This window comes from Curcuma longa, chromosome 4, assembly GCF_044706935.1.
Source record: "Curcuma longa cultivar G26 ecotype Majalengka, Jawa Barat chromosome 4, ITB_CL_G26_1.1, whole genome shotgun sequence".
In the NCBI taxonomy this organism is placed as follows: domain Eukaryota; kingdom Viridiplantae; phylum Streptophyta; class Magnoliopsida; order Zingiberales; family Zingiberaceae; genus Curcuma; species Curcuma longa.
This window is the reverse complement of record NC_133864.1, coordinates 7,924,793-7,939,071: the sequence shown is the minus strand read 5'-3', so window position 1 is coordinate 7,939,071 and position 14,279 is coordinate 7,924,793. Positions and strand designations below refer to the sequence as shown.

Below are 14,279 nucleotides of genomic sequence, written 5' to 3'. Positions count from 1 at the left end.
CTATTTCGAGCTTGTGATGTTGTTGGAAATCGGGAGGCAATGGTATTGGAGTTTAGGGAGGAGAATGATTGGAATGGGAATAGGTTGAAGGCGGTTTTGCCACTGGTGAAGGCTGAGGAGGTGGCCGGTTGTGAACTACAGCGAGGAGAAAGTGCGAAGATGATTTGGAAGTAATCACCTAAGGATTTATTCTCTATGAAGACTGCATGGAATTGTGTACGTGACCATGGCCAGGAGTGGAGCATGGGGGCGGTAATATGGAGTAAGTTATTGGAGCCGAAAATTTCAATCTTTGGGTGGCGATTTATGTTGAAAAGATTACCAGTGGACTCAGTTTTACAGCAAAGGGGAGTCAGTCTGGCATCTAAATGTCTACATTGTGGAGATATGGAGTCATGGGAGCATTTTTTCTTCCAGTGTCAGGTGGCTATGGAGGTATTGGCTTTCTTTGCTCTTTGGTTTCGGGTTAATGACTTTACTAATATTGCAAGATGGAGAGTTGGAAGCAAATGGCGACAGCAGGGACACATTAGAGAGGTTATCCCTATCCTTATTCTGTGGTTTCTATGGGTGGTTCGCAATGATGCTAAGCATCGTGGTATTCTTGGATTGGCACAAAAAATAATGGGAAAAGTTTGTCAGTATGTGATATTTAGTATGTCTGCAAGGTTGATAAAAGGATTACACTGGAAAGGATTTTCTAATGCGGCTATGGTTTTTGGGATAGAGATTCAGAGGAGGATGGTTAATACTATTTCGGTGGTGAGGTGACATAAACCTGCAGTTGACACTTATAAGCTTAATTCGGATGGTTGCTCAAAAGGTAATCCTGGGAGCTCTTCTTTTGGTTTTCTAATAAGGGATCATGATGAACAAGTTGTGAAGGCGATGCATGGGGTGATAGGAATGGGTTCAAATATTATGATGTTTGCAATGTGGAAAGGTTTGGAGTTGTGTATTGAATATAATTTGTTTCCAATATGGCTAGAATCAGATTCTTTGGCGACACTTCATATTATTGGGGCATCTTCTTGTAGTTGGGAGCTTCGTCATTTGGTTTTCAGGATTCAGGAGGCTGTTCGCACGTACCATGTGAGATGTACTTATACTTATAGAGAAGCAAATAAGGCGGCTGATTATTTAGCTAACAGAGCTTTTGATTTTGATGGAGATCGACTGCTAGATGGCTCTTCTGGCGATAAAGAGTTGTTTGGGATCTGCAAATTGGACAGATTGGGCTTACCTTATATTCGAGTTTCCTCCAAGCTCGGTTAGTGGTGGTTGTAACACAGGCGACAGATGGAGGCTTGCCGCAGAGAGGAGGCATTATTGATACAGACTTGGTGGATGATTTCTTGTGCAAAGTTGTACAGAGGATAGATTTAAGAGGTGTAGAGTTTCGTGATTCTATGCCTTGTCTTAATTTCATTGGTAAAGATCATCATTCAAATTGGTTGAGCTTCATCAAATCCACTTTACATTTTACACAAGGTTGATTTCATTTCATGTGATTGTGTTTTTGTGATGTTTTGGCATTCCTTTTGAACACAATTCTATCTTGTTAAATTAATTATTTGGACACTAAAAGTTTCAGAATAGTTTTCTACTAAATACTCATTAGGCTTTGGTAACAGCAGCCTTGTTGCTCCTTTTGCATTAAATTTTTTTTTTTTAACATGATAAGTAAAAGAGTAGTTGTTAGTGCTGAGGAAAAAATCTTCCATTTTGGTCAAAATAAATTAATATCCCACATTGGATTCTTTTTTAGGAAAATTTTACCTTTTGTTTTATTGAAGCAATTTTGAGTTGAGAGCTCAAAATGTTACTTTTTCATTATTTGCTTTATACCACTTTTGAAGTATTGTTATTTCTGTGACTCGGAATATTGTTTCTCACTACGATTTTGAGCACTTGGCAATCTCTTTAGGTCAATATTTCCAGTGAAATGTTTCTTGCTATGCTTGACTGTGGATTATAGACAATTAAAAATGGTTATTTGAAACGGCTGCTAAACGGGTGAAACTTTCCCCACTATGCTTAACTTGTGGATTGTAGACGATTAAAGATAGTTTATCGAAAAGGTTGCTAAAGAAGCCATTTTTCTCAGGTTGGACCAGGAGAAGTAGACGACGAACTCGAAGATGAGGTCGCATCAGAGTGCACAAAGTATGGCACTGTTACACGAGTGTTGATATTTGAGATAACGGAACCAAATTTCCCAGCAGAAGAAGCAGTTAGGATCTTTGTGCAATTTGAGAGGTCAGAGGGCGCGACAAAGTCATTGATTGACCTTGATGGGCGTTTCTTCGGTGGAAGAGTGGTGCGTGCTTCATTTTACGACGAGGAAAAGTTTGCAAACAATGAGTTGGCTCCGATGCCTGGCGAAGTGGCTGGTTACCAGTAAGAATATTAACTCGACAAACACTTGGAAGGTTAGGACTTGCTGCCACAGTGGCAATTGCAATTGGGCATCTCCTTCCTACTTGCTTTCCTAATCCTAGTAGAGTATTTTTTGGCAACTTAATGCGATGTGGTAACTATGCTTCTTGTTGTAATACTCATGGCAATGGTCTACCGTGCATGTCTAATTTATGTACTGAGTTAATACTCAATTCTAGTTTATCGACCATGCAATTGTTTTTTGGTGCAGGTTTTATCCTATTAATCCTAGAGGTACACGGCCTTCCTTTCCTTTGATTTGTCAGACTAAGATGTTCGTTTCATTTGAGATTGATAGGAAAGATGTTTTTTAGTTTAAGCTGTAGACTTGGAAACATAGATGCGCATGATTTTTATATATCCATGGTCGTTTCTTTAGACTCATAATTGCATTCAATATTTTTAATTTTTTTCTTGCTATCCTATGATTAATAGAATATTTTTTAGAGCATCCGCAACGCGCTGTTAATCGGGCGTTAATAGCAGACGTGGAGGAGCGAAGGAAGGACGTGGAAGAGTGAGGGAGGAGTGAGAGAGGAGTGAGGTATTGAACGCGTTCAGAGTTCTGAACGCGTTAATAGGTGGGTCCGTGTTTTTTATTTTTATTTTGTTAATGTTAACGCGTTCGTAGAGATTGCATAGTGAGTGGTGGTCGACCACCAAGGGTGCAGATTGTGAGTGGTTGTCGATCACTGGTCGACCACCATATGGTGATCGATCACTGGTCGACCACCACTCAACCACGTGTTAAGTGGACCCAATCGACCACTGGTTAAAGGTGTTATAACGCCACGAGCGTTACGAATGCTCTTAGAACTCGTACAGTAAACAATCAATGCAAAAGGTTCAATTGCATTATTATTTTATCATATAATTAGCAATATTAACCTCTATGGTATGAAGTGCTTAGAATTTGAAAAAAAAAATGAATTTGTGAAAATTTTATGGTTAGTTTTTCTACAGTTTTTTTTAACATGCACATATGTTATCGATGACATCTCATTTTAATTTTTTATCCATTTTCGTATATAATTATTTTTATATTATTATTATTATTATTTTTATATTTTCTATCTAAATCTTATTGGAAAGTGTATTATAACAATTATAAAATTATAATTTTTCAAAATTTATGTAACATTTATAATTATAGTAGTTATAAAATTATAACTACTATAATTATAAATGTTACATAAATTTAAAAAAAATATAATTTTTATCAGATAAAATTATAAGACATAAAATATATTAAATAAAAATTTATTTAGAAATTTATATTTTTCATAATAATTTATTTTTAGATTAAAAATATCATTTAAAATTTTTTCAGATATTTCAAAAAATTTGACAGACAATCGATGTAGAAACTAGAACAAAGCGTCACGGATAAGGAAGATTTAACAAAGATCATGATTTTGATAAACCTTCTATGCCTTTTCAGGCCAACAATGAAATCTCCATCGTCATAGATGATTGAGTTCTCCAGCAGAATATAAATATTAAGAATAGCTAAACTATACTCATCGTAGTAAAATTTGTTATGGGTGAAAATATAAATAAAAGAAATTAGAGAAGCAATTTGTAGTATTAGAAATCACAATCCAAGGGTAACGAGAATTATAAACCTTGAGGGGGAATTTGTAATGCTACATTAATTAATTAAGGACGTAAAACAAATATTTTAACATCACTTTTAAAATACCTTTTAAATCATTTTATATTTAAATAATGAAAATCTAAAATAAAACAAAAATACAAGCCAAACTTAGCGTAGCACTAGCAAAAATATAATAATTGTAAAAATGGCAAACATAAAATGATCTAAAAAAACTTTAATGAAAATTATTTCTTAATCATTAAAAAAACAAAAACAAAAACAAAAACAAAATTGTTCTAAACAAAGATGGCAGATTACATAGAACATCCACAACCGAACATGGCAATCACATCAAGTTCATGTATCATAACTTGCAAACCTGGACCCAACATCCCAAGAACTATGTCGGTTTTCGCATGTTTCGGCCGGCACGAATCACTTCATCCACCAGAAGCAGTTGGGAAGCAATAACAGGTCTGTAAACAGATATAGAACCAGTAGCTAAATGGCTAGTGAGAATCAAGTAAATTGTCGGCGGTAGTGTCCAGTAATACTTACCCCGAGTTTATGAGCTGACGTTTTACCGAGTAATTATCGAAGATGCCATCCATCTGTGGATCGACTGGCATACCGGTGTGAAGATTCAAACCCACAATGTTGCCTCTGTCATGCTCACCCTTGAAAATCATATACGACGGATAAGTTAGATCATGATTTTAACTTGAATTGTGCCAGAAAAATATCAGTGTAGCACATCGCAAAACCGGCCTTTACCGTGATTGCAATAATGGCATCTAAGGTGTCGTGGCCAGAGTTCTCAGCCAGTGTCTTCGGAACCACGAGAAGAGCATCAGCAAAAGCTTCGACTCCGATTTGTGCACGCTATTGACGACTGAATGTTAGACAAACATCAAGATAGTTGGATGTCTCCAATATAAGAGAGCAGCTTACCCCTTGAACATTTTTCTTTACATTGTTGATCAAATGCTGTCTCGCTGCAACCTCAAAAGCCCCAGCACCCTGTCAAAAACAAGATAGCGAAGATGTTAATATCAGAATTGTTCAATGCGCTGCAGCATTTGCATGACTAGCAATTAACATAAACAGAAGAAAGCAAATCCATTACGACATTTCACAAACAAGTTGAAAATAATAGAAGACAAGATTCAGGAAATGCCGTGTAGGTTAAGGAAACTTGGAACAGTTTTAACTTACCCCAATTACTTTTGGTGTTTAGCTAAAAGATATGGATAATATTCCTTATAAAACAAAGTTTGTCGATGACATTGTTTTTGTAAATAGATACATTCTGCTGTAATAGACGCCTTAAAGGGGCATTTGCTCCCTGTAGAAGGATATCCTTTCAAAGCGTATTGATCATCCAAATATGAATATATTTTCAACTTACGTTATCTAGTGTCTTTTCTACTATATTTTCAATGTTACAATATTAGAAGTGCTCAACCTTGAACTCTGCACTAATGTGCCTGTAGTAGAGGGAGGAGTAGTAGATTGGGTAAACCTGCACGAGTTGGCTGAATCTTTACCTTAGGATTGTATGCCATCCCTACAGCTTGCCTCTGGCTCATTCTCTCTACTCTTATTTATTTATTTGCATCATAATTTGTTGATTAATTTTGAATATCTTTTATCATAATTGTTCTAGTGCAAATTTATTGTTTGAATATTTTGTTAAATTGATGATTGTAATATTTTCCACTAACAGAAAGTATATGGTTGTTTGTCCTCTACAGCAGAATTACTCATACCTCGATGCTTAGATGAAACAAAACTTAATGAACATGGACACCATTTAGTTGCTTTCTATCTTGGGCTGTTCGCTTAAAGGGGATGCCATCGATGTGCCTGAAGTCATGGTTTTCAGTGTAACTAAACTAGGCCAATAATAGTTTGTCTCGACTTATTTCATGCATCTCTTTCATATATAAGGTAGCATAGGAGAATATTTCAGATATTTGTAACTCACCAGAACAACAGCTTCATCTTCAATTGTATTCTTGACAGATCTGAGGCCATCACGAACAGCATCCTTGATTTGAGCAATGGTATGATCATTTGGTCCTGCAATAAAGATGACAATAAACTTCATTGGCATTCCAATTATATGTTCCGAAGGCTAACAAAAATGAAGTAATCAAAATAATAATGTAACCTTTGATCAAGATAGTACAAGAGCGAGGGTTTTTCACATTCTCCACAAAGGTATACTTTTCTTCACCGAGAATATGCTCATAAACAAGTCCAGCCCAACCAAGACAGTCAACTGTCAAGTCATCGACGGAATTAACAGCTTCCCCACCACAAGCCAAAACCAGTCTTTCCATATTCCTCCTCTTAGCTCTTCTAAGTGCAATAATCTAAAGGTACCCAGAAAAAAAAAAGATAAACATCATATTTATGTAATGTTTACAAAATCTGGAAGGTTAGAAGCAGTTGATGTTGCAAAAAACATAGATCCTTGTTGTTCATGATTAGAAAAAAAACCACCAGTGGCAAAATATTAAACAAGTGAAAAAAATGGCTAACCAAAAACTGAAACAATCAAACATCACTAGTATTCACACACAGAATTAGAAACAGAAAATTGTAAAATACATTATGGCAAGGCAAGAGCAGATTATGTCATAAATTCCTGCCATTGCTATATAGTCAAACACCACCGTGAATGAGCTGTTTTAAAATACTGCATATCATCTACCACAAATTGAAAAGACTAGTTATATTCGTTGATAACTTTGTATGTAAGAAGGATATAACAATGATCATGATGAAGGCAAAGTTAAAAGGTTCGCCTAGGTACAACTTGAACTGAAAAAAAAATGTCAATTAAGTGATGGTATGATTTACCCCTGCTCTGGCAAGTAGGTCTAGAGATGGAGGATCAATACCCTTTTGGTTAATCACAACAAAGTTTTTGTCGTTGCCTGAACAGATCTGCATTGAAGAAGGAATTTCAGGAAACAGAAAACATATGGGGAGATCATTTGAAGGATTCAGAAAAATATTAATTTTGCCTTGTTTTTCAGTTCAATGATCTTCTTTACTCGCTCATCAACTTGACGTCGTTCAGCAGCAACCATTTGTTCCCTCTGCTCAGCATTGGAGTAAAAAAACCCTGCATTTATTTCACTGAAAAGAGAACACATCAACCACATGTATGAGAAGGTTCTTGGTTAACAGGACTAAAATTGTAAACAAACAAAATGCTCGACTGGTTGTGGTATAGGTGCATAAATGCATGAGAAAGGTATCATTATCACATTATGTGATGAACTTTGTACACAAAAACATTGTTATCAAAGGATTCAATGGAGCTGATTGATAGAATGACTGGAATGAAGTATTAAAATACAACACAATAACCACAAGTTGAGTTTATACAAAGCAACTAAGAAACTTATACTTGTCAAAGTTTGTTAATGACAGATTCTTAGTTATTTTGGGGAATAAAAACTCAGTTTGCATCCAGGAATTTAGAGAGGAAGTAATTTTCAAGTTTCAAAGTAGCCACGTGAGTTTATAGACAAATGACAAAAAATAAAAGTTCTACATATGGAAACACTGAAGTATCTCATTTACTAGTTTCTTTAACTTTCTTTTTTTTTTCATAAATACCAGATGATGAAGAAACAGATTAAGATTCACCTTTTCTCATATTCCAAGGAGACATTGCAAGTCAAGATATAGCAATTTTCTGCCCTCCGCTTCATATCAGGATGTCGAGATCCATGATCAAGGACAAGGCCTTCAACCTTGAAAAGGAAAAAAAAGGTCAGACTAATTATGTGAAGCAATTAATAAAAAGCAATCCCTCAATACAGAATAGATAATTTTTATGCGGCTCTAAGTGGGTAAAACCATTGATGACCAAGAGAAAAATGCAGCAGCAGTACTCATGCAAAGAAGCTACTTGCTCCTAACAATCTGGCTAAAGAACTTGGGTGAATTTCGTATATGCCTTTGTTAACAAGTGCTTTAATGAAATTTGTAGAATTAATTTTCAGTAAAGTATCCTATATCCAATTTCATTTACAGTAAATACTCTCTATATTTGCTAATTTGCAAGTCTCTTATATCTTCTAGCCACTCTCTTGCACATATCATTCCTCTATAAAATCACTTAAGAAACCACGAAAAACTACAAATTCCAAAGGAAAAAATCTTTCCAGAATTAACGAACCCAAATCCCTAAATATACAAGAAAAAACAGGTGGACCATGCAATACCACATTCAATGTGAACAACCAACAAGAAGCACAGGGTTGTTAAAGGCACTATAAGGTACCTAGATCCCATATTGTCCAAGATCCTAGGTGCTTCCCAACGATTCAAGGTGTGTAAATATAGAAAATTCTTAACAAATAAACCATATTATTATTAATATCTTATAGTTCATAAATAATGTGAATTTATCAGTTGACTAAATGTTAAACAATAATATTAATAACCTAAATTATCTTCATTATAAGCGTGCAGCTGTCCCAACTATTTGAGGTTTGTTGCATGGATCATATCCTTTAATTGGGTTCTTTCTATGCCAGGCTATATCACTAGCAATATTCTAAACATATAAAAAAAATTAATAAATCAACAAAAGTTTTTTAGTCTCCAATCCCTTAGTCCTTCCACCTACTCAATTCTATTCTACTAACCATAGAATCTATGCCCACCTCGAAGCATCTTTATACCATCTTAACCTATTTTCTATCTTTTAATCGACATTTGGAGCTACACATATTTGCTTAAATAGTAGTTAATTCTATTATATCCCACCTTGCAAGTAATATCACATATCTATCTTAAAATTCTCAACCTTATATAATTTAATCCTTAGTAGGACAAAACTATTACTTAATAACAAATAGTTATAGTTTATTAGTTAATGACTTGTATATTTAAACCATATTAAACTATCAATAATGTATATGTTAAGGTTAATTAATAATATTAGATTATCAGTATTAAAGTATCAATCAACAAAGCATAAAAGTTAACAATTATTGACTTATATAACAAAACATAAAGTTACGTGTTAAGACATCAAAAGTTTAGTTTAGCGTTTCACAACCACAATAATTAGTCATCTTTAGTAGACAAATATCATCAAGATAAGTTCTTAATCATCAAATGAACAGAACCATTTGTACCCTCCCTTTTATTGCAAATATGTTCGCCATTGTTCCCTTTCATCAGATATATGCAGTCTTGGCCTGCAAAAGCATCTGCCTAGCTCTCCTAGGCAGATAAACCGCCTAAAGGGTGCATATATCAAATACGTGATGAATTCCCTTGCCTAAAATGCAATATCTTTTAAAAACAATGGTCACTTGCCTCTCAATGAAGCCTCATTATATTGTTCGTGTGACTAATCTCTATTGTTGACTGAGCCATGCAACAATTTTTGGTTAACAAAACTTTTCCTAGAGAGATCACCACCTACAAGGATCATCACCAGAAACTCACTAGAGAAGTTTGTAGGATAGTTTGTCCACAAAAATTGTGTGGGAAAGGAGTACACTTCTCCAGAGTTTATTGCGAGGAAGAGGAGCTGAGGCTTTGTATAGGAGATGTTTTGTTATTTTTGGTTTTTTTAATTTTGACATTCCACAAGCTTTTTTTGGCCTTTTTCTTAACCAACTACCCTATCTCCTAGAAGCAAACACATGGCTAGGCAATGCTTGTCTGATTAAGGTGTCAAGGCATTCAAGCCTCACCTCACTTGGGTGCGTAGGCAAGCAACCTAAAGACTTTTAACAGCACTAAAGAACAATCACAAGAAAAACATACCAAGCGTGTGTCAACATCAAATTTATGGCGCATGTGCATTATCTCAACCATGAAGAGATCAATTGGCTCATCCTGTTTTCTTATACAGAGTACCTGTTAATGAAAATTTTAAAAGTTGGTAAATATAGTTAGCAACTAAGATTGAGATTACAAACACCAAGTATACATCATAAAGTATTAACAAATAGGATCTTCATAGGGAAGAAACGGTAGAATGATAAAAAATTAATGAATACATGAGAATAAATATAATTCAAGCTTAAAAGAGAGAGAGAGAGAGAGAGAGTGAGTTTTGCAGCTTAAGAGCCAAGAACAAACTTGATAAACACATTCTAAAAATAAAGACTTGTATCAAACAGAATTTCTTCCAGGAGATACTGATATATTTCAACAAGATAGAGATGATAATTTTCCTCAACCTATCAAAAAAAATTCAATTGTGATTTGCAGTCAGTTCAGAGCTTTATTACTACTGATGTACTTTAACCAGAATCAATCCATAAGCATTAAAGAAGACCTATAGGAAAACATGTGCAAGTAAATATAAACTTACTGCATCAACAACAGCGTCAGTCAGTTGATCAGCTAGCGATTCATATAACTATAGAAAAAGAAAATTCAAACATAGTTAAGAGAAACTCATATCAATGACCTAATAAATTTTTATATAAAAATATGGTTTACCTTTGTCCTAAGAGTTGTCCTTGCTACCATTTTCAATATCTCCTTGTCAGGTGCATCACCCATCACAACAGGTGTCTTGAACTTCTCTAGAAACTCTAGAGTAGCCCGCTTGGCAATTTCAAATCCATCTACCAAAACTCGTGGATGCATTCCTAAAGATATGAAATGTTCTTTTATGGTATTCAGCATTTGAAGCTTGAACTAAGAGAATTTATATAATAATATATTATCTTACCCATCGATAGGCACTAAACTGAACGCACATTGCCTATACAGGCAACTATTCTAACAAAACTCAGAACAAAGAATTATTTTAATTTTCACATACCTTAAATTTCCAAAAGTCAATGATATAAAAATGGTTAGCAAAAGAGTAAAAAGACAATTTTCTTACTTAACTGCAAAACCAAAAAGAATTGGTTAGTTTAAGATTGTTAGCTCCTGCAATCCTCTGTTGAATCCCATGTGATTATAATCATATAAATCCATAATCATCTAATTCTCTCAAGTTCAAACTCACACTTTTAGCAACCCAAAAACCATGATCCTTGGAGTGAAGGATATATCAAATCATCAAACCCTTGTGTCCAAGTTACAGATATTCACCATGATAATGCAGTTAGTGCTAAGTTCTACCTGCTATCCCTTAGATAAAGTAAATGGAAAACTATGCAAGTAAAGAAGGGTGTCATAATTGCAACTCTTGGACGACAAAGAACAAGCCTCTATTATTTTGCTATAAGGAAAAGTTCTTGTTAAGAGTTATGATTAGGAAGTGCCATCTTCAAGTTAAAAATTCAATGCTGCAGCTGACAATCTTGAAGGATGGAGCCGCAGAATGAGAATCTATATTCTAATGTGCTACAAATCAGCAGAAAAGCATATCAAGCATGCAATAAGCCTCAAACTAACAAAAATGGATTGTTTGCATTGGCCAGGCTAATAATCTCAGGAAGGGCAAACAAAAAAAATTGCTGAGATTTATGAATAAAACAAACAAAATCAAACAGGAAATACCTTCAATGATTTTCTGTTCTGACTGCTTCATGAGCTCCCCAATGAAGAGCACAGTGGAGGTTGTTCCATCACCGCTAGTTTCATCCTGCGCAACTGCTGTCCTCGCAATCATGATCGCCGTAGGGTTTTGGATTTGCTACAGATCCAACAAAATGCTGAGCAAGACGAACCATTTCCTAGAAAAAAAGGTTAAAAATCCGAACTTCAATGCTAAAATTTCAGTCCCATTACCATCTCTTTCAGGAGAGTGTTCCCGTCTTTAGTCAGCTTGATATCCCCAGCCCCTCCGACAAGCCTGCACGTGAAAATCAATACTTGGCGCAGGGAGCGGCAGAAAAAATAACATAAAGAAGTAAAGAGAGAGAGAGAGAAAAAAAATCACATTTTGATGGTGCCCTTGGGTCCAAGGTTGGTCTTCAGGACATCCTGGAGGCCCTTGGCGGCGTTAATGTTCATGTGGAGCGCGGCCGGCTTGTTCAGCACCTCAGCTTGCGGATTCAACACCCGGATCGACATCTTCCCACGCTTTCAATGAGGACGACGAAGCAGATCAATGAGGAGGCGACGGCGACGAGGCGGAATCGAGTTCTGAATGAGTCGGAAGAGAGTGGGAACCGAGTTGAGGCCTGAGGGGAAGAAGAAGAAGAAGCAGCAGCCGTTCTAGAGTCATCCAAAGGTCGAATATTAATGATACTTTTGGGCCGAATACTCTTCTATGATTTTATGATCACCAAATTGGGCCGGGCCGATCGTGTGGTGAAAGCCTGTTTTGAAATAAAAAAAATAAAAATGTAATTTTTAAAATGCTTCCAATGTTTTTATTTAAATAACAATAAGATAATCAAAACAATACTATGATATTGACATGTTAAAAAAATTAAAATTTTTAGGTAGTTAAATAATTAAATTTTAAAGAAAATATATTGCTGGCATTTTACACTGGCACACACAATTTATTTGTTTACCTAGCATAATTTTATATTATTAATATGTGCTATATTTAAGGTAGAAACAAAATACTGATAAATAATTTTATTAAGTATAAAAGTTACGGTAAATTAATTAATTAATCTATGAATAAATGACTCAAGAATTCATAAATGTAAGTGAATTTGGTTACATTATATATATATATAATGAAAATATGTCATGCCTTGCAACAAAAGATGTGCGAGAGCAAAGAATCATAATTTATATATATATAAATAATTATCTAAATATATGGCAAATATATATATATATATGTTAATCTTGACAACTCTTGTCTTTTCCATCTAAACAAATAATTATATTAATTAATTAGGCTTTAGAAGTTTAAAATCTCAATCACTATGATGCATGATGGTTTATTCTGATCTTGTCACTAAACACATATCTAAAACTAATTCTTGTAGAATGTGAATCATCTTCATGTGACAGAATATGAAATCAGCTCCCGAGGCATAGCTGAGTTGGTTATGACGTAGTAGACTTATAAAAGAGGCATGAGTTTAATCTGATGAAGCCAAGGCAATACCCTTTGTCTGATCGGGGCCGATTGTAGAATGTGAATTCCACTTTTTACTGAAGAATATGAAATCAAAAAGTTTTTAAAGGAATAATCGAAAACAAACTAGATGTTATACGATCAAAGCTTATCAAGCACTCAAGAGAAAAAAAAGTATTGAAAATCTATGTAGGAAAAAGAAATTGTGGCGACAGAGATGCACAATATAGAGATTCTACAACCTAAACGAGTTAACCAAATACCAATCTCTAATCTATGCAAATAAACAGCAGGATGATGGATGGAGGTGGCTGAAGTCCTAACAAAGAACTCGATGGATCAGGTCAAGTATTTGTAAAGATTCAGGTCCTATGAGTCTTTCTCTAGATATTCTCTTTTTCATCAAATTAATCTTCTATCTGCTTTTTTATTAGTTTGAAGTAGGGCTGCAGAAGTATCCAATCAGAGTTTATATGTTCTTTCCCTATTATTTAACAAAAAAAAAAACAAGAAAGAGTAGCTTGAAGGTTCCACTATGCTGTACAACACATTCAATAATCAACTGTTGATGATTCAACACTTTGCTGCTTTTCATAATAATACGAACTAGAAAAGTAAATGATCGTAGGATCGATCGTGTAATATCTGGAGTGATGAATTTTACTTTTTAGTGTAGCAACGAATTAGGGAAGCATCAATAGCAAATCTTCTATATATCCTTGTCCACGTCTTCAAATATTTTCTTCTTCTCATCCATCGGCGGTGGAAGAGGACTCTGCAGTCATGTCATTAGACAAATATGAAAATAGAGAGAAAAAAGAAACAAACAACTTAATTTTCTCACTTTAAAGCTTACCTTGCACTGCAAGAAAATTTTCATTTAGAATTTAACGGTCAAATTTTTAAAACTTACCTTGCACTACAATAGTAATGCCAATTAGCGAACGATTTAGCAATCTAAATTCAGCCGCTAAATGGATTTAACGACTGATTTAGTTATTATAATTTTCAATCATAAAATTTTTCATGACTAAATTAGCTATTGAATATATATTCGATCGTTAAATTTAGTGATCGAATGAATAATTGATCATTAATTTAATATCCGAATGAAAAATCAATCGCTAATATAGTGACCAATTTAATATTCGATTGCTAAATTAGTAATTCATTTTTTATTTGATTTCTAATCGATCACAAATTTATCGATTAAATATGAAATCGTTTATTAAATTAGCGATCGATTTT

The 14,279-nt window shown here is 34.5% G+C and overlaps 2 protein-coding genes across 2 annotated transcripts in view; one reads left to right on the top strand and one right to left on the bottom strand.

The window, feature by feature from the left end:
• The window catches only part of LOC141828564 (DNA-damage-repair/toleration protein 111-like), a 13,407-nt gene extending 10,787 nt beyond the window's left edge, over positions 1-2,620 (top strand). The window contains 1 exon segment of the mRNA XM_074716018.1: positions 2,108-2,620. Coding sequence (XP_074572119.1) covers positions 2,108-2,404 — 297 coding nt within the window. The 3' untranslated portion in view covers positions 2,405-2,620.
• A 1,636-nt stretch (positions 2,621-4,256) lies between these two features.
• LOC141826806 (T-complex protein 1 subunit zeta 1-like) lies at positions 4,257-12,165 on the bottom strand. Its single transcript, XM_074714107.1, has 15 exons — positions 11,928-12,165; positions 11,777-11,840; positions 11,546-11,681; positions 10,529-10,680; positions 10,398-10,445; positions 9,845-9,937; positions 7,703-7,809; positions 7,072-7,186; positions 6,905-6,991; positions 6,210-6,414; positions 6,024-6,118; positions 4,988-5,056; positions 4,811-4,918; positions 4,595-4,713; positions 4,257-4,512 (listed from the first exon to the last, which is right to left on the bottom strand). Exons 1-15 carry the CDS (start codon positions 12,059-12,061, stop codon positions 4,437-4,439), a joined length of 1,608 nt encoding a protein of 535 aa, XP_074570208.1. The 5' UTR covers positions 12,062-12,165; the 3' UTR covers positions 4,257-4,436.
• Between the last annotated feature and the right edge of the window lie 2,114 nt (positions 12,166-14,279).

What these genes read in the sequence shown, in the direction of transcription:
- LOC141826806 (XM_074714107.1), bottom strand. Translation starts at nt 12,061, where the DNA reads ATGTCGATCCGGGTGTTGAATCCGCAAGCTGAGGTGCTGAACAAGCCG. An exon ending in TTGATGTTGACACACGCTTG is followed by an intron (nt 7,810 to 9,844) that starts GTATGTTTTTCT and finishes TTCCTTTTCAAG; the next exon opens with GTTGAAGGCCTTGTCCTTGA. An exon ending in AAGATGAAGCTGTTGTTCTG is followed by an intron (nt 5,057 to 6,023) that starts GTGAGTTACAAA and finishes TGTTTTTGACAG; the next exon opens with GGTGCTGGGGCTTTTGAGGT.